General features: G+C 43.0%; 1 protein-coding gene across 1 annotated transcript in view; it reads left to right on the top strand.

Annotated features, from left to right (window-relative positions):
- Positions 1-18427, top strand: part of LOC146343795 (uncharacterized) — a 302424-nt gene extending 283997 nt beyond the window's left edge. Inside the window, exons 4-6 of the mRNA XM_084859755.1 lie at positions 16347-16373; positions 16531-16557; positions 18338-18427. Of these exons, the coding sequence (XP_084715881.1) occupies positions 16347-16373; positions 16531-16557; positions 18338-18427 (144 nt within the window). The remainder of the gene's footprint in view (positions 1-16346; positions 16374-16530; positions 16558-18337) is intronic.
- Positions 18428-24603: the final 6176 nt, after the last annotated feature.

Below are 24603 nucleotides of genomic sequence, written 5' to 3'. Positions count from 1 at the left end.
GAAGTCCTTCCTTTTATCTGTCCTAAATCTCCCACCAATCAGCTTCATGGGATGACCCCAGCTTCTAGTATTTTGGGACAGGGAGAAAAATGTCTCCCTATCCACATTCTCCACACCATGCATAATTTTGTACACTTCTATCATGTCTCCCCTTTCCCTTCTTTTTTCCAGGCTAAACAATCCCAGCTGTTGTAACCTTCCCTCATAGGGGACATGCTCCAGCCCCTTGATCATTTTAGTCGCCCTTTTCCACACTTTTTCCAGTCCTACAATATCTAACATGTAGTTCATAACATAGGCATAATTTGAACCAGGGGAGATTCCTTGCAGACAGCATTAGTTAGGTGCAGCATTAGATAAGTGGTCAGATGAACCTGACACGCAGAGTGCCAGCTTTACTTTGGGCACCTTCATGTTTGGCTGAATTAAGTTTTGATATTCACTCCACTATCCTGAACATGTGCAGAATGAGCATCTGCCATGTTTAAACCCCTGGCCAATAACGAATCTTTCACACAGGCCATGTTTTAAATTGAACAAGGGCTGAGGTGCCAACAACAGTGGCTCTGACCCCTCTCAGACAGGAGCCAGGATGCCAGTGTAGGCTTCAGAAGGAGCATTTCTGAGATCCAGGAAAAGGTCTGAGATTCATAATCAATGGAGGGCTTTGCCAAATCCTCTGTTTCAGTTCCCACTGAGAAGAGGAAGTGAATGTGTTAAACATGAACAGAGTCTGGAGAAAGCCAAGTGATTGCTATCATAGGATAACTGGACATATGCCTTAGAAACTGCTCTGGCTCTAGTACAATGCAACCTGATTGATAGCTGCCTTTCTCAATTCTGAGGCTAAACAAGTGTTGAAGTTATACATATCCCGCTCTCTTTCATTTTCACCCCTTCCCAGCCTTTTGATAATAATGCCTTTCTGGAAATGGTATGGAAATTAGCCTGATAGTATTCTTCTGGTGTGTTATTATCCCATGCTCTCTCTTTCTGATTGTGTATGTATCCCTATCATAGAATCATAGAATAGTAGGGTTGGAAGGGGGCTACAAGAGCATCGAGTCCAACCCCCTGCTCAATGCAGGAATCCAGGACAAAGCATCCCTGACAGATGGCTGACCAGCTTCATCTTGAATGCCTCCAGTGTTGGAGATCCCATCACCTCCATAGGTATAACCCTACAATTACTTTGGGTTGCATCCAATGTTAATCCTACTTCAAGTAGACCCACTGAAATGAATGGGACTTAAGTGTGTCGTGACTAACTTAAGTCCCATTCATTTCAGTGGGTCTACTTGAAGTAGGATTAACATCTTTGCAACAAGACATTAGTGTCTTCTTGGTTTCTGGATGTGAAGAAGAGATTTTAGTAATACTGATCCTACCATGAAGACAGAATAGAAGATTTTGCTGAAGATTGTAGCTGAAAACCAGTTAGGCAATCTAGATACCACCAAAGGTATTTCTATCCTCTGTTGTTCCCATAGACTCGATTTAGGAATTTCAGGAAAGAAAGCTGCATGTTTTTGTGTCTTTGGCACCGTACTGAAGCCGCATTTGTCTGGAACTCCAGGCCAAGGGGATTCCATAATAATTTTGGCAACAGGCCCATCAGTTGCTCCAGCAAGTCAGCAATATTCTCATCAGAGGAAAGCTTCTGAAAGCATTTTTCCTCTTAATCTAAGTCTTCAAGTACCTTTGAGATTCAGAACTCACCAATGATGAAAGTTTCCTCTAAGAATATCACAACACTGTAAATGGGTATTGTTAAACTATGCAAGTACAAGCTGTATTTGATAGTATCGTAGAGCCAAAACACCCCCTTCTCTTTTTGTGAATGTTTTCTCCATTATTAAAAATCTCCCACTTTCAGCAATTTTTTGGTGACTGCATTGAAAAGAGTTTTTGCCTACTCACAATTCCTGAATTGGCTTCATTTGCCCATAGTGACATCAGCTCAGATCTGTGTTGTGATGTTCTTCTCTTCACTGAGGGCCGATCTACATTGCACCTGCCATCGCAATGAATTCGGTGTCCCGTCGGGTTAAACGCTCTCGCATTAAAATGTGATTATTCACACTCAGCCATTTTCCCCATTGCAGTGCTTCATCGAATGCGTGAGCTCGGTTCACGCTCGAGCGCAGTGCTGTTTTTCTGCGCATGCTTGTCTGATCTCGGATGCTAAGCGGGGTTGGCCCCAGTCAATAGTTGGATGGGCGACTGCCTGGGAATCAGGCTTCCTGCATTGAGCAGGGGGTTGTTCTATCCCTTCAAAGGAGACTACGTTTTACCCCCTCCTATCCCCCACTCCAAATGTGTGTTTTTTAATTAAGGCGTTATCCTCAAAAGATCGGGGCTTCTCCGCGATGTTTTTTTTTCTAATTCAGGCATGATCTTTGAAGATTCGAAGTTGTGAAGCTTCACAACTTCAAATCTTCAAAGATCATGCCTGAATTAGAAAAAAAAAATCGCGGAGAAGCCCCAATTCTTCACGCCTTAATTTTTTTAAAAAAAACATCCAGAGCGGGGCATAGGAGGGGGTAAAACGTAGTCTCATTTGAAGGGATAGAACAACCCCCTGCTCAATGCAGGAAGCCTGATTCCCAGGCGGTCGTCCATCCAACTACTGACCGGGACCAACCCCGCTTAGCTTCCAAGATCAGACAAGCGCGCGCACATCCAGCCCTTTGCTTGTTGCTGAGGAAATGGAGGCTACTGAGGAAGCTATGCGATCAGTAGCCGGAAGAAGACATGGGGCTGTCGAGAGCAGTGATTGGACAGGAGGGAAATACAAACACCGCTGTATATGGACAGGCGGGGAAGGGGACTACAACCGGATATGGTAGCGAAGGCAGAAAATCAGAGCACATTAAGGGGAAATACAGGGATATTAGGGTATTGAAAGCGGGAGCATGGAAGTGGGAAATTCTGGTTCCAATTCGAGGCAGGTACTGCGTAGTATGAAAGGCAGGTGGTGAAACCTCATTGGAAGCGAAAAAAGGAGGTAAGTGCAGATCCCGCCTGAGTGACTTCCCAGTTGACTCAGATCATCCATGTCACTTGCCCAGGAAGCATTGTCCCCAGTCTTAATTGGATTTATTTATGCTGAGTAATGCCATTATCCAGTCAAATCTGATTAGCTTTGTAGTGTTGTATGTTATCCTGTTTATAATATGATCCAATTGGCTGGAATTGCCCATATAACTCATCAAAGAAGAAGATAACTAGATGAAAAAAATGGCACTGAAGGAGCAGCAGAACATTTTTACAATGCAGGGTATATTTCTCAGGATATACTCCAAACCCATACTGCTTTCAACAAGAAAGTTGAAAGAAGAGACCTATCAGTGCAGACTTAGTTAGTACCACATGAACTGGCTTATAGATATTGAGTAAAGAAGACCTAATAACCAGGAACTTATCTTAAAATCAGTGAGAACAAGGAAGCATTTGAAAGACCAAGGGCGTATGTCTCAGTATAGACAGGAAATGATAAAGTGTGGTTCAGCTTAGGAGAAAGCAATCAATAAATACATCTGGAAAAATTGCACAGAATCTTAAAATGGTGGAAAGAAACCTGGAAAACATTTATACAGGCAAACATTGATACCAGATAAAGCGACAGCAATATTTTAGTCTGCAAATGCAGAATCCCACAATGGAGAAGGGAGCAGTTATCCTGCTGTATGGTACTCAACTGCACATTGAGTTTTTCTATGTTCCGTTCTTCATATTTTGTGTAGCATGAAAAGCTGGATGCAAGCTAGGGGTTGAATCACAAATGTAGGTGAGCTGGATTGTATTATCATGTGATCCCTTCCATGTACTGGTTCATGTGGTAAGTCCTCAGTGGGCTAGTTCGCACAACATGACAGCCCACTGCATGTTGTTTAACACACAATGAGGCTGCAGTGCGTGCAAGGCACATGCGGCTGCCATTTTGCATATCCTACCCCAAATTAGGGGTTGTCGTGTCATGTGAACCCAGTGAGCATGGGATATGTGAGGGCTAAACAATCCTCATATAACCCTAGAACAGACCATGCTCACTGGGTTCACATGGGACGACAGCCCTGAAGTGGGGTTGGATCTGCAAGGTGGCCCCTGCAGGTGCTATGGCTCATCATGGGTTAAATAACACATGATGAGCCAAGCTGTATCATGCAAACCAGGTCAGTGTGAGTAAGGCTGTGTATACAGAGATGCCCTACAGCCATCTCTGTGATTACAAAAAGTGCCAGGATGGGAATGGCTGTGGGTTGTTTCCGTGTACTGCCTGGTTCACAGTGTTTTCCACATATTCCCAAGTATAGGAAGAATCACACAGAAAGGGCAAGAAGCAGCTAGGTCACATGTGTGAACTAGCCCTTAGAATCTTCTAATCAACACCCTCCTGGAAAGAACCCAAAAAATGCCCAAAAAATGTTCATCCCATCTTCTTTTAAAAAGTTGCTCAGTTGCTTGGGTATAATGTTCTGTAACCCAACCTTATTTATTCATTCATTCATTCATTTACATTTACATCCCGCATTTTTTCCTCTTTAAGGAACCCAAGGTGGCGTACATAATCCTCCTCCTCTCCATTTTATCTTCACAACAATGACCCTGTGAGGGAGGTTGAGCTGAGAGTCTTTGACTGGCCCAAAATCACCCAGTGAGCTTCCATGGCCAAGTGGGACTAGAACCTGGATCTCCTGACTCCCAGTCCAACACTCTAGCCACTACACCACAGTGGCTCTCACACTGGCTTTTTATATTTAACTTGAATATATTCTCCTCCCCGATGAGCAATTCTTCTCTCCAGTTTGTTTGTGGAATCAAAAATTTGTTGACTTATACTGGATCTAGATTTCTAATCATGAGAGGCCCAACATAATGGTACACCTCTCAAATCTCTTGTGTTAACCATCTATGTTATTGCTATGAATTCAAAAATTGCATTTACAGAAGTCTCTCTCTCACACACACACACGTGCACACATGCACACACCCTTTGGGGACGGGAGTTCACATCCCTGCCTGAATTAGTTTTAGTTTGTTGTGTGACAGTGCTCTCTTAGCAGTGCGATTGCTTTTTTCCTTTCTAAAATGTAATACTCAGTATTCCCAATTCATCAAAGTCATTCTGAATTTGCATTCTAACCTTTATACTATACTATAAAGGTTAGAACGCAAATTCAGAAGGACTTTGATGAAGTTTATAGCCTTTGCAATTTCTCCTGTGAACTATCTGCCAGTTTAATATTCATACCTTAAGTTCCTTCATCCAAGCCAATCTTGAAAATGCCATTTGTCCATTACCCAGTTTATGGTAGCCCTTCTACCAACAATTCCTGAATTTACTGGTGAAAATGTCACTATGAAAAAATTAAGCTCCATTGATTTCAGGAGATCTACTCTAAGTACAACAAAGTCTGGATTTAGCCCAGGGTGTTTTTCTTAATAAATTCATGTTGTCTGCACCTTACTTACCTGTTGTTTGTTCTAACAACAGTCTAGAGATAATGGGTTTGTCTTCTAAGTTTTTTCAGCTTCTGAAAGATAAGCATTAGTGTGTGTATATATTATCTATATCTATATCTTATATTGACATTTATTTATTATTTAATTTGTTTCATTAAAATCTCAGTCCATCCGATCTTTAAAACTTGGTGTCTGTAAGGATTTTTTTTTTTTTAAGTTTAAAATGTCCAGTTAACAATGAATTAAAGTAGATAAAAATGTCACTGGTGCTAAAAGCCCAACCCCTTTGGGAACATACCTTCTGAGCTCTGTAAACAGAGGAGCTTCCCAATACTATCTATACAACACTGGGCTGTCTTTGTGCTAGGCTGCCGAGTATACAACATGACCATCAGGATGTTCAACCCTGCCCTGTTCTGGACTGAACAGAAGCCCACAGGGCTCCTTACAAGGCAAGAAGGCAGGCCAAAAGTAGCAGCACCTGGGAGAGCTCAGCAATGAGCAATGGGGTTTGAGACCAAACTGAAGCCTTCTTTGCTACAGTCCCTGACTTCACCCTTTCCTACAAAAGGAAGCCTTAAATGGACAGGGCTCTGGCCGGTAGCCTAGCTCTCCTCCATCTCTCCAAGAGCTCATGCCTGATGTGCTGCCAGCATTGGTGCATTGGCTCTGTGGAATATGGGCCTCTTGTAGAAGAGGGTGCTGCTCCGGTGGTGGAGCTGGGCTCAAGGGCCTCTGGCAGCTCAGACCTGGAGTTTCCTCTGTTGGTACCACTGGGGGGAGTTTGCCGCAGAGTCCATGTCACTGCTGGACTCCAGGGTCATTACAAATCCCAAGGTCCTTCCATGCATTCTCTGGGAACAGCATGTTTATCTCCAGGCTTCCACATATGGCTCTGCTCTTGCTTTTCCTCGGAGTCATAATTGCATCGGATGCCCTAGAATAATGGCCTGTTGAGGTGGCAAATGGGGACTCTTTGTTGGCTTAACCAAGCCCTTAAAACAGGGGTTTGTAACTGCAGGAGTTCCAGGGCCATCCCCCCCACCCCGGAATTCCTCCTTGCAGGCACTGAACCTGCCTCCCTCCCGGGCACTGAAAAAACTCAAATAACATTTAAGAAATGTAAATGGCACCTGTAGCAGCTACAGAGTGACCAAGGGGTCAAAAATAGCTTGTTAGCAAGCTAATTTTGACCCTTTTGCCGCTTTGCAGCCACCATGGATGCCATCCCCCCCCCCCAACTTCAGGGGTGGCACAGCCACATGCAGTCTGCAGGTCATATGTTGCCCTACACCTGCCTTAAAAACTAAAGGAATGCATAGTATTGGAGATCTTTTACATGAAGGTGGTTCCATAGCTGTTGAGAAACCACTGAGAATGCCATCCACCTTAATGTGCCATACTTGCTTTCATTTGGTGCACAGATGGCAGGTATAACAAGAGGCATCCTTCCTTCATTTTAAGAAGAGGTTGCAAGAAAGTAGATCTCCAGATGTTTTGGACTTCCACTCCCAGTATTCCTAACCATTGGCCATGCTGGATGGGGTTCTGGAAGTTGAAGTCCAAAGCATCTGGAGGTCTACCTTCTGCTCACCTCTGGTCTAGAAATGACAAATGGATCTAAGACAGCAGTCAGTTTTCTAAATATGTTGGCCTTTCTGTACTCTACTGGAATGTTACTTATGTGCTTGAGAATTTGAATCCCAGAAGTGTATTTGAGACTGGATATCCTTCTTTCTCATTTACAAGATTGTTACCTTCCTCATATTTAAAACATTCTCCGACATTTGAAGGGAAAAGATAGAAAGTTGGGTCTTGTGCCGTTGAGATGTGCTTCAGATCTCTGGGCAGTTGACCAAACTCCAAGAATCTCTTGACATGGGATCTGCTTTACAAATTTAAGCTAAAATAATGAAATATTCCATTGTGAACTTCATCTCACCTTATATGAGTAAATGGAAGCATACGACAGTGAAGAAAATGTAATGGTATGTTAAGATCACAAAAATCCTTGCAGAGAAAGGATTTCATTGCTTTGATTGGCAGGGGGTGCTATTTTGCTTTGTTTAATATTGTGTTACATTAGAAAACAAAGCCAGAATGTACTTCCCCCATCCCAGCAATCTTATAAGCCTTAAATTCCATTTGACTTAATCAGTCTTTTTTTTAAGCCTCCTCCTCCTCACTCCTATTTTTCTTTCAGGCCTGTGCTACATTAATTGCTTCCATATGGTTGAGTCTTGTGATTATCATCAAGCCTTCTTGCCCAACAGGCTCCCTCAATGCAGCTCAGGCAAACATTCATACCCATTGAGAAAAGCGCTCAGTAATAAAGATATCATCACAAAGATGCCTTCAGAAAAAGTAAAGCAATTTTTCCCATGGCTGTGACCTTCTAATAAGTGGGGCTGACCGAGAGATTCAGCAGCCTCTTGTTTATTTCTTTTTTCCCTCCTTCTTCCGTTGCTTCATGGCCCCTTTAATCTTCAGCGCAAAATGAAAGGTGTGAAGTTATAAATCCGTTTATAGCTGTAGCTCACTTCCTAAGCTTAGCAGAGTTTGACATTGTAATAAACACTGGTCTTCTGTGGAAAGGTAGGACAGAGTACTTTGATAATTCTCTGCATAGTCTCTAGTTCTTCTATTATAAATTCTAAGGCAGATCCTTGATTCCTTTTGGACTGCTTGTGTGGGGGGTTCATTTCTCTCTCTCTCCACACCCACCCTCCCTCCTTCTCTCTCTCATGCAGCTTTGTGGCTGGCTGATTTATTGTTCTGCTTCCTGAATTTCAATGTAGTCATTTCTGGTGACTGCCATGAATATATATTAACAATAATACTATACCCTAGTCAATTGAAGTTCTTCCTGCTATTGAATCCTATCAGCATACTTTCCAGTATCTGAAAAAGGAAAATGGGTATACTTCTTTAAGATTCAGTGAACAAGGGGTTCGTATAATCTCAGTGGGCACACCTAACGAGTGAACTGCTTCCATTGGGACTAGTAACCGGGCATGCCAAAGACTTGGTGAAGTATTAAATTGAAAACAAATTTCTCCCATGAACCCATAGAAGAACATATTTTAGCATTTAGATATCTTCCTTAGGGATGTTGGAGAATTCCGCCACAGATCTCAGTGCATTTGGCCCCCCGAAATCCGTGGTGGAACAAAGCCCCCTGCCCCACCACCCCGTGAAAGGCGCACGAAACGGAGCACCTACCTGGGTCCATTTGCGCTGCTTTGCGAATGGCGGCCACGTCTGCAGCCACCATTCGCTTCTTCATTATTGCCGTGATAGGCTACGTAAGTATTTATCACAGCTAATGCAGGGACACCATTTGCATCCCTGCGGAGGCTGTGATAGGCTACGTAAATATTTACATAGCCTATCACGGCAAAAAAAGGGAACGCAAATGGTGGCCACTGTAGCGGCCGCCATTTGCGTCCCCTTTTTTTCCCGTAATAGGTTACGTAAATATATACATAGCCTATCACGGTGAAAGACAGGGACGCAAATGGCAGCGGCTACGGTGGCCGCCATTTGCGTCCCTGCGCAGCCCAGTGGCCAGATGTCCGGCTGCAGGCGGCCCCAGCCGGCAGCTCCATGGAGTCGCCACGGAGTGGAGCCAGCCAGGGAGAATTTCGGGGGGAGGGACAGAGCACCTCCCCCCCACCACAGATGTCCCTGGACGAAACCAGCTAAGTGTTTCGTACATCCTTAATCTTCCTAAAACAGATGAGACCAAACATAGATTGTGTTCCTGTAGCGGGTCATTGGCCAATTGCTTGTGGATACCTAGTGCCAGCTGGAATCTTGAAAAATGCTGGACTAGGGTATTTTTGGGGATAAACTAGATGTGATGTTAAATTGTGTGAAAGCAACTAATGTGCACATTTAAAAAAATCTAAATACCCACCATGCGGGCAGGAGTGGGGGCGGGGTGAGCAAGGGTGGGACCATGGAAGGCAGAGAATGATAGTTTAACCCCTCCCTGTCCCCATGGTACTCATAAAAATCATTCCCCAAAGCTGCTATTCTGAGGTTCCCTCACGCAGCTAATAACAGCTTTGGGGAAGGTAACCCTTTCTTCCCCGTCCATGGCCCTGATGCCATGGGACCCCCTGCAGCTATTTACATTTGCTTTAAGTGAACTTTAATTGCTTTCATGCAATTAACATCTTATCTCATTTGGCCTTTTGTCAAGAGCACGTAATTGCACCCTGGCATTGAACAGAAGGAGCTGCAGATGGATTGAAGCTCTCCCAGCCCACTTTATTTATTTTAAGTATTTTTTTATTTCCCTTCACTATATACACATTCACTACATGGAAGAGAGAAGGACTTTGGTCCTGCCGCCTCTGTTGCATCCCCATTGCCTGTTCCTACTGCCTTCCATGCACTGGATAGTGAAGGTCTGAAGTGGGGTTTTAAATCACATGGGGAGTCTCCATGTATAGAGCCACCTCCCTGCTTCAGACCTTCCCCATCCACTGCATGGAAGGTGGTGGGGACGAGCAACAGGGGACACAACAGGGGGGTGACAGTGCCAAGTGTGTTGTCTCTCGCTGTACTCCATTATACTGTTGTAATTGTGTAAGGCCACGTCCAGTTAGATCTGGGCAGCAGCGGGAGGGGAAGGAACAAAAGTGGACACACAGACTTAGATGGGTTAATAAAATTAGCCATAACTTTTATTGGTTTCAGCTTGAATAGGATTGGTGGAGACATAGGGCATGGGTCATGTCAGCAGGCAGCCTGCCTGCCAATTCCCCTCTCCTAGCATGCATACCAGGAGCATTGGTGATGGACGGCAGGGTCAGAGGTTCACCATGCCTTAGATTGCTAACATGGGCCCTTTCCCACCGCCCTGGAGGTGGCAAGCTTGCAGCCCCCATGCTGACCTGGTCTTGGTGTCTCCTCCGCCCAAGATCCCTTAAGGGGATCCCCACCATGGATCCCCACCAACGGATCCAGCCCCAATGCCTATTGCGCCTATATAGAAGAGTTTACTTACAGTGCAGATCTACTTATTTACAACAGAAAATAATCTACCAATGGGGAAGGTGAAAAACCTGCACCATATTGCCAATTGGAATGCAGGTAAAATTCCTCCCCAGTCAAATGCTGAAGCCATGGCAAGGCCTGTTTAAATAGGCCTTAGACTATAGAGCAGAGGGAGAAAGAGGGAGAAAGTTTTCCTTCTGGTCCGCCTTGGGCCCCCAGTCCCAATGAGCCAATTGTATGAGGCTTCAGTCACCTAGAAATGTTATAAAATATTTTGAGGTTGGAAGTGAAACCAATGCTTTTGGTCTTATTTATGAACTGAGCAATGACCTAACTAGGCGTAATGCTAACACCGTCATTAGCAATCACATTAGTTTTGTTTTATTTAAACAGCAGGCATGGGAGCAGGGATAATCATTGGCACTGCAGCGCATAGGGAGGGGAAGTGTAAGCCTTCCTTCCCCTAGCTCTGTTATCAGTAAAAATTGCCCCTCAACATGCAGCATTTAACATTAAGGGGGGGAAAAAAACTCCTTTGTGCCAATTGAGGGTTTTTTTCTGGGCACTAATTGCCCCAGGGTATGTGTGTTTGTGCAATTTTTACTGAAATTGCGGCTGGGGAATTAAAGTTTAAACCTTCCCACCTTGTGCACCGTGGTGCTGATGATTGTCATCCTGCTTCCATACCTAATTATTATTTTAATTTAAAAAATTAAAATAATTTTAATTATTAATTAAAATAATTAAAATGTATTTTTGAATTTTAAAAAATAGTGATGTGATTGCTGATCACATAGCATCACATGTAGTTAGATCCTGAGCAAAGTGCTGGCTGAAACAATCACATTTGCACTGTACCTTAGTTCTCTCCCTCCTAGGATCCTCTGAGAATTCCTCAAAACCCACTCTCCTGCACACACTCGCTCGCCCACCAGAAAGTGTGGGAATGGAATATTTAAAAGTCCATTCACCATAAAAGCTACATTAGAACTTTCATTGTGTGGTTTTCAATTAAATGCAGCAGAAAAAGAAAATATAAGCCTTTGTAGAAGCAGACGATGCAGATGCATGAGGCTTCAGAATAACCATAGGATAGGATTCCCTTGCTTTTATGCCTAAGGGTTGGCAAAGCTCTATAAAGGGTAAAGCCACCAAAATTAGTGGGAGGAGTGGGCACGTGACATCACACAAAGCAAGGCCTCTGGTGAGCGAGGATATCATTTGCAGTAAATGGAGTAGTCCCTTATACGCTGCTGTTACCTGGACCGTGTATGGGGTGAATGAATATCTTAATATTTATGCAATAAGAATGCAATATACTCTGTTTTAATTAGGTTCTAAATAATAAACCAAAATGGACATATTACGTTAAAATTGGGTTTTGGCACCTACTAGGTAATCAGGCACATTTTTATATATAATAGAATAAGAACCACCTGCCCCCATCCTGGGAGCTTAAAAGAAAACTCAACTGCACTGAAAACTGAGATCAAAACAAAAACAAAAGAATAGGCTTTTTTCTGGGTTCCATAAAGCGTTTGAAGAATCCACGGGGACAGAAGTAGAGGAAGTAGTTTTGTGAGAGAAATGAAAGCTATATAAGACCACCAAAAACTTTTATGAGCATTTGCCGATTTGATCCAAAGCAAGATGTTGGCATTATGCAGCATCTAGCTTAATGCTTTTCTAAAAACATAGCCAAATTCAATATAGTCAAAACCGCACCACTTAAGTTTCAGAGCTCACAGAAGAGACACGAGAGAAAATAATATTGCAAAAAGCACAACAATGTGGCCGTTCCTCTAAGACTTTGTGTATTACTTCTCATGATTCAGCACATCTCCCTGCCAATGTCTGTTCATGGTATTAAGGTAAATTTTAACTGCAAACCCAATTAAGGTATGATAGTGTAACATGCAATGAGCAACACCCTGCGGGAAGAAAAAACAGTGATTTCTTCCCTGATTCCAGCTTTAGTCTATTTTTCTTATGACATTGCAGGGCTGTTACAAGCTACTGTCTCCTAGTCTCAGACACAGCCCCTTCTAATCTTCAATATGAACAATAAACTGCATTTGCTTTGGAATTTGCATTAGTAGGGTTATTTTTTTTTTAAGTTTCACAGTAAATAAGAACTGAGTTTAAAACATCAGGAACTCATCTCTTTGCTGCTACCTTTGGTGGGAGGGGTTCATGAAGAAGGGGTGGGGACACAGGTGCCTAATACTAGATACCTTAAAATCATGGATTCATCCATTCTGACCATTTCTTCTCTGGACAGCTCACTTCTGTCCCTGAGGACAATTACAAACAGCTTGTCATTGTGAACCAGGAAAAGACCTATCCATACAATGACATGCATACAATTACATGGTTCATTCTATACTTTTTAAATTATCTATGTGTCTGTTCCTCCTGCCTCTCTTTCCAGCTGTTCCATTCCATTCCCCCTTGGCAGGTGTTCTCAGTTAGTTAGCATTCTGTGGCACCGAGTTCTTATGAAGCTCTTTTGGGGTGGTTTGCCTGCTCTGTCCTTCTTGGCATGGGAACTGTTGTTTTGGCCACATATGGGCAGGCACTCTCCCCTGAACTTTGGAAATAAAATATATGATCATCTGAAACATTGTTTACTTAAGAAGCAAGTCAAATATTCAGTCAGAAAAAAAGTCACAGTTTGCTATTACATGACCCACAAGGTATTAATTCTGAATAAATCTTGTTCACGGAATCAAATTATTCTGAATGTGAGAGGTACATCTTAATTCAGCATCCTAATGAGAAAGCAGTGACTTTTTAAACACTCTATGCATGTTTTTTAAAAAATTTTATCAATCATTCTCAAAACCACTCTGCAGTTTCTGTTAACTGTCAGAATCTGCTAACCTTAGCACATGATGCTGAATTTCCCATGACCACCTTGCTGTGGACAGGCCTACTTTTTTTATCATTCACCATAATAGTGTAAATAGGACCTGAACCAACACCACGTAATCTGAAATGTATGTTAGATCATCAAGCAAAACAAAACTATAGATTAGGAGACCTAGTTTTTGTTTGTTTGGGGCAAAATACAATGGCTTAAACACTGGTAAATACAGTCAGGGCCAGAAATATTGGAACAAGGATAACTGTTTTGGCAGTTGGCCTCCATACACCACCACATTGAAGTTGAAAGGAAACACACCCAGATGGGAGTGAAATCAGGACTTTCAGCTGCAATTCAAGGGGTTTGACAAAAGTGGGGCACTAACCATTCAGGAAGGACAGCCAGTGGCATACACACCCCCATCGTTGGTGGCTCATAAGTAATGGAACGAATGGCTGACAAGCAGCTGCATGGCCAGATGTGGCCTGTTTCCTGGGTACCTCATGACCAATCAAGCAGATAAAAGGCCTGGAGGTGGTTCTGAGTGTTACATTTGCATTTGGTAGCTGTTCACTGGAACTCCCAAAATGAGGTCCAAAGAGGTTATCCATGCAAGTGAAGGAGGTCATCATTAGGCTGAGGAAACAAAATAAACCCATCAGAGTGATAGCAGAAACAGTGGGAGTGGCCAACACAACAGCTTGGAACATCCTGAAAAAGAAGGAATGAACTGGCAAGCTCAGCAACAGCAAAAGGCCTAGAGGACCACGGAAGACAACTAAAGGGGATGACCACAGAATTCTGCTCATGGTGAAGAGGAGCCCTTTCACAACATCTAGCCAGGTCAAGAACGCTCTTGAGGAGGTAGGCATGTCATTGTCAACATCTACAGTCAACAGACGGCTTTATGAATGTAAATACAGAGGCTTCACACCAAGGTGCAAACCACTGGTAACGCTCAAGAAGGGACAGGCCAGATTAGCCTTTGCCAGCAAACACCCAAAAAAGCCTGGCCAGTTCTGGAATAAGATTCTTTGGACTGATGAAACCAAGATTAACTTGTACCAGAATGATGGGAAGAGAAAGTATGGAGAAGGAAAGGAACAGCCCATGATCCAAAGCATACCACATCATCTGTCAAACATGGTGGAGGCAGTGTTATGGCATGGGCATGTATGGCTGCCAATGGAACTGGGTCACTGGTGTTTATTGATGACCTGACTGCTGATAAAAGCAGCAGGATGAATTCTGAAGTGTATAGGGCTATACTTTCTGCTCAGATTCAGCCGAATGCTGCCAAACTGATAGGACGCCGCTTCATATTGCAGGTGGATAATGACCCAAAACATACAGCAAAAGCTATCCAAGAGTTTCTGAAGGCAAAGAAGTGGGATGTTCTTCAATGGCCAAGTCAGTCACCTGATCTCAACCCAATAGAGCATGCTTTCCACTTACTGAAGACAAGACTGAAGGCAGAAAGACCCTCAAACAAGCAGCAGCTGAAGGCAGCTGCAGTCAAGGCCTGGCAAAGCATCTCGAGGGAGGAAACTCAGCATTTGGTCATGTCCATGGGTTCCAGACTTCAGGCAGTCATTGGCTGCAAAGGATTTTCATCCAGGTATTAAAGCTGATCCTTAAGTTTGAAATGATGTTGGTTTGTTCCATTACTTATGAGCCACCAACGTCGGGTGTGTGTGTATGCCACTGGCTGTCCTTCCTGAATGGTTAGTGCCCCACTTTTGTCCAACCCCTTGAATTACAGCTGCAAGCCCTGACTTCGCTCCCATCTGGGTGTGTTTCCTTTCAACTTCGATGTGGTGGTGTACAGAGGCCAACTGCCAAAACAGTTATCCTTGTTCCAGTATTTCTGGCCCTGACTGTAGATTGACTCCCAGTACTAGCAAACAACTGTACTGCCATTTTGTTTGTCAAGTACTGTTAAATTGATGAAGGAAATAATATCCTAAATTATAAAAAAGGCAAACATATTTTTCTTCACTGCATTATGCTATGCTATCACTTTAAATAAAACTTCTGGGTAAAGAAATATTTAAGAATGAAACACTTTCCTTTGTTGTGCTGTATAAAAAGTGTCAGCATTCATGACAAAGTCATAAAACTGAATCTCCATTAGCTACGTTTGCAAAGGCATTTCATGGTCCAAGCCCCTACGCAAAGATTACTGAAGATGCATAGCCATAATGAAGTCACTCAAATTACTCAGACCTCTATATTACTATTCTGTTCAACTCAACTCGACTACATTGCTATTCCTGTTCACATCATCACTCACTTTTTGTGGAATATGCTATTTCGGTTGTTTAAGCTTAAATTATACTGCACCAGTGAAATGATAATTGAATTGGCCTCAAAGTGGCCAGGTACGTTCCCTTAAAACCAAGCCTAAAAATACTGATTTGTTTGTGCCATCTGGACTGTTGAACTAAATGATGACTCAGCTATGGGGCATCTTGTTTTTCTCCTTTGACTTGCTTGCAGCATATCCATCACGCTGAGGAAACAGGTTTATCTTCTGGAGGGTTAATTTTTGGAAGTTCTTGCCTTCTGTCTGATCTTTCTATTAGTTTGTGCATGCTACTTTCAGGGTCAAATTCGGTGTGTTTTCACAAGCAGCAGTTGAGGTGGTAAACCTGTGTGTGAGCTGGTCTTCACAATATGCTAGTTCTCTTTGTGCAGGGTTTGTTGTTGTTATATGGAAACTGTGGAGGCTGGTGACTCCAGTGTCAGTGGGGTGGTCAATCCAGTCTGGGTTTCAGTCAGAACCAGTCAGAACTCTAAAGAAGCTATCCAAGGTGCAAAGCCAGACCGGATTCACCACCCCACTGACATTGGAGCCACCGGCCTCCACTGGATAGAAGAGCATTTTGTTAGATCTACCCCCATCTGCCATCTGAACCAATCATTTCTGCTGCTTGAGAGAACCAGGCCTTTTTGGCTTGCTAAGAGTATCCACAAGTTGTTGATGACTATATTTTCTTTCTTTCAGGGCCCACCTGGTCCAAAAGGCGAGAAGGTGAGTCAGCATGCTGTTGCCACTAACAAAATAAAAGGAAGCCGTCCTGATATTAACTGGTGGTTATTGGAGCAGTATGATGTGAGATTATTTGAGAGAGCTGGGTTAGCACACAGATGCTGTGTTAAAACTATCATCTCATCTTTCCACTTTGCAGGGAGATCAAGGTGATCAGGGCCCTCGGGTAAGCATATTAACAAAAATGTTACACTTCCCCTTCCCTGACTAGGCAATTCGTACTTAGCGCAAAACTAAATCGAACGGAGTGTCAAAGCTAATTATGCTTATCAGCTGCTTTTACCCTGCATGTTGTAGACAGTGTCTTCAGGAAGCAATAGCCAAAAATGATTTCATAGACTATAAGAAATATTTGAGTAAATGTAGTCCACGCTACACACATTACTGCACACTAAAATTCAGAATTTCTGCTATTAGGTAGCAATATACTTCAGAATGGTTGTGGTTTGCTGCATTAAAAAAATCCCAGTTTCACTAAACAAGCCTTCCAGCTTTCCCCACCTGTTTTTTTGTCAGATCTGCATGAGCTTCTAATAAAGCAAATGGTAGGTGGATTTTAACAAATTATAGTTCTATAAATAGGAGCCATGCATGTCCTCAATATTTGCCTTTTTGAAATAGCAATTTGTTCCAAGCATCCTGAACATAAGTTTAGAATTAGTAATACAACAGGAACACAATATTCATTGGACTGGATTTTGTTTGTTTATTTTAAAGCTGAGATAGCGAAACAAAGGAGAAAATACCGTCATGGTGAGAATACCAGTTGTTTCACTTTACATCTGTGCATCATAGTAAAAATAGAAGAAGCACCAGTTGGTTCCAGGAAACAATTGTCAGAATGGTGAGAGATGTGTTCTCCCCCCACCGACTTCCTTTGGCTTTCCCAAAAGCCCTGGCAGTGTTGGCTTCCGTTTTGAGGCAGGGTGGGGGAGACTAAGCCAAGCTGTCCTAAGTGGGCTCAACTCCTTGCCCCTGGCAGCCCAGTTTGCACCACTGCCCAGAAGAAGGCCAGGCAAGTAAAGGATGGTGCTCCTTCTCCTTACTCTTGTCACTGTTCGGAGGTGAACAAGCAGCAACAACAAGGAGGAAAAGGAAGAGCAAGGGATGCCCAGCCATGCCACCTCCCAATTGTTAAATGTCATGTTGGCTGGGGATTATAGGAGCTGGAGTCAGGGAAGGGCACTGATTCAGGAATGCTGTGTTAGGGAATACATGAAAGATTAATGTTATTTTCTCAGGACCATATATTTTCTCTACAGGATTCCCACCATGTTACCTAATGCTTTAATTGTGCATTTTAGTTACATAGTAAAGAAAGCCAGACAATGATTAAGGGCTAACTGTTCCATGTGAGCTGATGGTGATGTTTCTGAGCTTTGGCTTTATTCCATATAATAATAGAGGTTGCCAAAAGGCTCTCCATCGTTCTGGTAACCATGGAAGGTTGCTTGGACTATAAGGATATCTATCCGAATCATTTTTGCTTCTCCTTCCCCTCTTTCCTGCCAGATGCAGGAGCAGTGAGCCAGATTCTTGCTGTGCTTGTAACTAGAAAACGGTGATGGGTGAAACTACTGCTAGGAAACCTTTTATACTGGGGTGATGTGTTCAGGGCTCCTCAAGACAGTATACAGCAGTTTTTGTGCTTTTTCAAAGGCATGGTGCTGCTAGGGGCATAACTTTGAACCAAGTAGAGAAACTTACAAGGAAAGAAGAAAGAAATTCTAAGTGGCGGTTATGCTTGCTTGGAAGGCTAATTATTTTCACCATTCAAAGCTATTGTTAAGACATTCCTCTCCTTTTCAGAGCCACACTATGCATTGTCCTTGCTTCTGTCCGTAATTGAAGTTAGGTGTGCAGATCTCATTCCCATAATATATAAATAAAACTAATATAACTCCTTTTTAATGCTTGAATAACTGTGATTGCATCTTGAATTTCAGTACTGGGAGATGCCATGGTTCTTTCAGTCATTTTCTGAAGCATTCTGTCCAGATTTGAAATGTATTTGGCGCCTGACTAAACTGAAGTGAACATTTATACCCAACTGGTCTGTGAAGATTTTAAAAGCCTGTAATTTCTGGTTTTATAGACCTCACAATAGAATTTTGAAACCTAAATGTCTTAGGGCCATGCTTGCTGTTACATTAAATGCGTAGCATACAACTCTCTTTATGTTTTTATTTCACTCAAAAGTAAGTGCGGGGTGCCTTGATTGAGATTGGGACCACAGCATGCAGGGATGATTTTTTTAATCCTTCCATCTCTAGCTGTGACACCCCTGAAAATTGTCCCTGCGTGGCAGTTACCAGTATTAAATCCCCCATTGGTGCCATGCCAGGGGGGAATCTTCTGGGGAGGGGGGGCGGTCACAGATGGAGAACTGAGGATTAAACCTCCTCTTCCCAGTCCCAATCTGGATCAGGGCCCCTGCACTTACTTTTGAGTAAAATAAAAACAGAAACAGAGCTGCATAGTATACGTTTAATGCAATGTGTTGTTGTTCAGTCGTTCAGTCGTGTCCGACTCTTCATAACCCCATGGACCATAACACGCCAGGCCTTCCTGTCCTCCGCTGTCTCCCAGAGCATGCTCAAGTCCATATTCATTGCATCAGTGATGCTATCTAGCCATCTCATCCTCTGCCATCCCCTTCTCCTTTTGCCTTCAGTCTTTCCCAGCATCAGGGTCTTTTCCAGGGAGTTTTCTCTTCGCATTAGGTGGCCAAAATATTGGAGCTTCAGCTTCTGTATTGTCCTTCCAATGAGCACTCAGGGTTGATTTCCTTTAGGATGGACTGATTTGACCTCCTTGCAGTCCAGGGGACTTCTCCAGCACCACAGTTTGAAAGCATCAATTCTTCGGCGCTCAGCCTTCCTTATAGTCCAGCTCTCACAGCCATACATTACCAATGGGAAAACCATAGCTTTGATTAGATGAACCTTTGTCGGCAAGGTGATGTCTCTGCTTCTTACTAGGCTGTCTAGGTTTGCCATAGCTTTCCTCCCAAGGAGCAAGCATCTTTTAATTTCATGGCTACAGTCACCGTCTGCGGTGATCTTGGAGCCCAAGAAAATAAAAGCTGTCACAGCTTCCATTTCTTCCCCTTCTATATGCCAGGAAGTGATGGGGCCAGATGCCATGATCTGAGTTTTTTTAATATTGAGTTTCAAACCAGCTTTTGCACTCTCCTCTTTCACCCTCAAGAGGCTCTTTAGATCCTCTTCGCTTTCTGCCATTAGGGTGGTATCATCTGCGTATCTGAGGTTGTTGATAATTCTCCCGGCAATCTTAATTCCGACCTGTGATTCATCCAACCCGGCATTTCTCATGATGTACTCTGCATCTAAGTTAAATAAGCAGGGCGACAATATGCAGCCTTGTCGTACTCCTTTCCCAATTTTGAACCAATCGGTTGTTCCATGTCTGGTTCTTATTGTTGCTTCTTGACCCTCGTACAGGTTTCTCAGGAGACAGATAAGGTGGTCTGGTACTCCCATCTCTTTAAGAATTTGCCAGAGTTTGTTGTGATCCACACAATCAAAGGCTTTGGTGTCATCAATGAAGCAGAAATACACGTTTTTCTGGAATTCTCTTGCTTTCTCCATGATCCAGCGAAAGTTGGCGATTTGAGCTCTAGTTCCTCTGCCTCTTCGGAACCCAGCTTGTACTTCCAGTAGTTCTCGATTCGCATACTGCTGAAACCTAGCTTGTAGGATTTTGAGCATAACCTTGCTGGCATGTGAAATGAGCGCAACTGTACGGTAGTTTGAACACTCTTTGGCGTTGCCCTTCTTTGGAATTGGAATGTAAACTGACCTTTTCCAGTCTTGTGGCCACTGTTGAGTGTTCCAAATTTGTTGGCATATTGAGTACAGCACTTTAACAGCATCATTTTTAGGATCTTAAATAGCTCAGCTGGAAGACTGTCATCTCCGCTAGCTTTGTTGTTAGAAATGCTTCCTAAGGCCCACTTGACTTCACTCTCGAGGATGTCCGGCTCAAGTTCAGTGACCACACTATCATTGTTATCAGGGACATTAAGATCTTTCCTGTATAGTTCTTCTGTGTATTCTTTCCACCTCTTCTTAATCTCATCTGCTTCTGTTAGGTCCCTGCCTTCTTTGTCCTTTATCATGCCCGTCTTTGCACAAAACGTTCCCTTGAGATCTCCGATTTTCTTGAAGAGATCTCTAGTCTTTCCCATTCTATTCTTTTCCTCGATTTCTTTACATTGTTCATTTAAGAAGGCCTTCTTGTCTTTCCTTGCTATTCTCTGGAACTCTGCATTCAGTTGGATATATCTTCCCCTTTCTCCCTTGCTTTTCGCTTCCCTTCTTTCCTCAGCTACTTGTAAACCCTCCTCAGACAGCCACTTGGCTTTCTTGCATTTCTTTTTCTTTGGGATGGATTGAGTTGCTGCCTCCTGAACAATGTTACGGACCTCTGTCCATAGTTCCTCAGGCACTCTGTCTATCAGGTCTAATCCCTGAAATCTATTCCTCACCTCCACTGTATATTCATAAGGGATATGATTTAGGTCATACCTGAATGGTTTAGTGGTTTTCCCTATGTTCTTCAATTTAAGCCGAAATTTTGCAACAAGAAGCTCATGATCTGAGCCACAGTCAGCTCCAGGTCTTGTTTTTACTGACTGTATAGAGCTTTTCCATCTTTGGCTGCAAAGGACATAATCCATCTGATTTCGATATTGACCATCTGGTGATGTCCATGTATAGAGTCGCCTCTTGTGCTGTTGGAAAAGAGTGTTTGCTATGATCAGCGTGTTCTCTTGGCAAAACTCTATTAGCCTTTGTCCTGCTTCATTTTGTACACCAAGGCCATGCTTGCCTGTTATCCCAGTGATTTCTTGACTTCCTACTTTAGCATTCCAATTCCCTATGTTGAAGAGGACATCTTTTGTTGGTGTTAGTTCTAGAAGGTGTTGTAGGTCTTCATAGAACCGATCAACCTCAGCTTCTTCAGCCTCAGTGTTTGGGACATAGACTTGAATTACTGTGATGCTGAATGGTTTGCCTTGGATTCGTACTGAGATCATTCTATCATTTTTGAGTTTGTACCCCAGTACTGCTTTTCCCACCCTTTTGTTGACTATGAGTGCTACTCCATTTCTTCTAAGGGATTCTTGCCCACAGTAGTAGATATGATGGTCACCTGAAATAAATTTGCCCATGCTTGTCCATTTTAGTTCACTGATTCCCAAGTTGTCGATGTTCAATCTTGCCATCTCATGTTTGACCACCTCCAGCTTACCTTGATTCATTGATCTGACATTCCATGTTCCTAAACAATATTGTTCTTTACAGCATCGGATTTTCTTTTCACCACCAGACACATCCACAGCTGAGTGTCCTTTCGGGTTTGGCCCAGCCGCTTCACTCTTTCTGGCGCTACTTGGAAATACCCTCTGCTCTTCCCCAGTAGTATATTGGACACCTTCCGACCTGAGGGGCTCATCTTCCGGCGTCATATCTTTTAGCCTTGTGATACCCCAAAATGGGGTTTTCTTGGCAAGAATACTGGAGTGGGTTGCCATTTCCTTCTCCAGTGGACCACATTTTGTCAGAACTCTCCACCATGACCTGTCGGTCTTGGGTGGCCCTGCACGGCATAGCTTATGGCTTCACAGAGTTACGCAAGCCCCTTCGCCACAACAAGGCAGTAATCCATGAAGGGGAATGCAATGTGTAGTTTTCCCTTATACTAACATATTCTCATAACAACAGAAGAAAAGTTGTGTTGGGTCAGACCAAAGGTCTGTCTAGTCTAGCATTCTGTTCCCATAGGTCTACCAGATGCCTACAGGAATCCCACAAGCAGAATATGCGCTCCATCCTGCTTGTGTTCCCCAGTAACTAGTATTCAGAGGCATACTGCCTCCAATACTGGATATACAGCCATTGTGATTAGTAGCCATTGGTATCTCCAACTGTTCCAATTTACCAAAAACAGCCCAGATTTTCTTAGTAAAAAGCACAATCCCTATTTTTGCCTTCTTGACATTTTACTAGTGTGAATTGCTGGAGTTGTTGTTTTTCATGGGTCAGCTCTCTCTCTTCGAGTTCTAGAAGTTAAATCTCTATAGGGTAGTGCTGGATGGGTCTTTTCTGTACTGTATGAACAGATAAATGTCTTAGCACCAAGATGCCATGCAGTGCACAGCCTGTCATCTTATGCATAGCATAATCATGATATTTTTCTAGCATGTAAAGAATAACCAATGACTTGATTTTCAAATCAGTGGAGGACAAGTGATTGCTGAGCAAATAAACACAACACACTGTAAGGGGGGGGGGGTAGAGTCCTCTGCAAAGTCCAAGGAGGGGTTGGTATCCCATTGGTGTCCCTCCACTGATGGAAGGCATCTGTCAGCAGAATGCTAAGGGGGTGATTCTTGATTATTCACTCTCCCCCTCACAACCCCTGCAACCCTGGTGCAGGATTGGGGGGGGGGGCTGCATTGGAGAGGGGGAATAATGGAAAATTGCCCCATTTCGCCAACAGACGGACACCAATTGGATACCACCTGGGGTGTTTTAGGCAGTTATTCTTGGTATACAAACAGGGGTGTTACAAGCATGTCCCTGTTTTTATCTGTGAAATGTTGAGTTGTTTATAGTAAAGATTTCACTGATTTAACAGCTCAGACCTTAATATCTGACTTGGAAGTATGCCCATTGACTTTGATTGGCTGGAATCCAAATGTCTAGCAGTCTGCCACACAGGGGAAAGCTTTCTTCTTCAGTTTATACTAGGACCTTGCACAAGGAAAACAAAACCTTTTACAGAGATTTTGTTCCATATGTGCTGATCAAAAGGAGCAGCTGCTTCTTTCAGTGCCTTCATTTCTTACACCAGGATTTGCATGTCCTTGCATGAAACTGTGGAAGTAGTAATTTCCCTTCCACTTGCAGTCCTTTGGATCTTGGCCAGCATGTTTCAAGTTGAACATTGTTACGTATTTGGAATTTCATGAACAGACCATATATAGACATGAACAAGCATTTACAAATTCAGAGGCTTTCATTAGGACCCTAAACATCTCTAGAGACACTGATGTTATACTGCAGGCAAGCAACACTTTCTTTAAAGTGATTTGTAGAGCCAAAAGAGTTTTAAATGATTTTAAAGCTGTTGGGTTTTTTGGCAGTTTGGCCTTTTTCATTCTGACTGGATTTGGACGGTCATGAGGGTGAAAGAATCTATTGTGGGTTCTTTCCCTGCACCATGCTTGCTGGTCATGCAACTGCAATTCGCATAATTACCCGCATTGCAGTAGGGATTTTGGGAGGCGGGCAAATAGTCATCTCCACCACAATGTGCACCAGGTTCAGATGACTTGGCAACCCGTACTGCATCGCAGGAAATTATGCAGATCGCGGTTGCACAACCCGCACATGCGGGGGCGGCAAAAGAACCCACAGTGGGTTCTTTTCCCCCTGCGATGGTACAAACACGGCTTCTAATTTTTTACTTTCATTCTTAATCTTGAATACGAAGTATTGTTGTGAGCTTGGTCATCATGTTCACTTTGAGTGAATGGCCAGGACTTTTAAAACATCCTTAATGGTTCTTGTAATGACTCGGGTGTTTTCTGTGATGGCTAGAAATGGAGCATTCAAAAGATTAACCGCACTTGTGATGGCGGGGTGGGATGCAGAAAAAGGAATCCTTGCTAGGATAAACTAATGTATCTATCATAAATAGAATGGTCATATGCCAGTCCTCTGTTTACATTATAGTAATTATTTGTAAATGTGCAGCTGTACATATACATAGTACATACAAATTTTATGCAAATCTGTGCCCTCTTTTGTCTTCTCTTTTTTTTGAGGGGGTGGTGATGTGTAAGTGATACACCCTAATCATAACCACTACAATCAACACCGCCATCATAGGTGAATACTACACTGTTTCAGTTTGTAATTCCTTCACATGTACTGATAATTCAGACTATAGGAATTAAATTTACAGCTGCATTAACTGAATACAGCCGTGGATACCTTAAATATCCAGACCTTGCTTTGGGTAGTTTCTACAACTCTACTCCACAGGAGAAAAATAGGTTTCTGATTACCAGCCACTCTTGGGCCTAAACACCACAGTTGTTGAAACCAAAAATGCATGATAACTATTTGCAGCATTTCATAGGTTTTACTGATGAAAGCGCTGCAACACGTTAATACAT

This window comes from Heloderma suspectum, chromosome 5, assembly GCF_057233095.1.
Source record: "Heloderma suspectum isolate Gila_16-S chromosome 5, 16-S_ref, whole genome shotgun sequence".
Classification (NCBI taxonomy): Eukaryota; Metazoa; Chordata; class Lepidosauria; order Squamata; family Helodermatidae; genus Heloderma; species Heloderma suspectum.
Note: the sequence above shows the minus strand (reverse complement) of the source record. Positions and strands in the feature narration are given on the sequence as shown.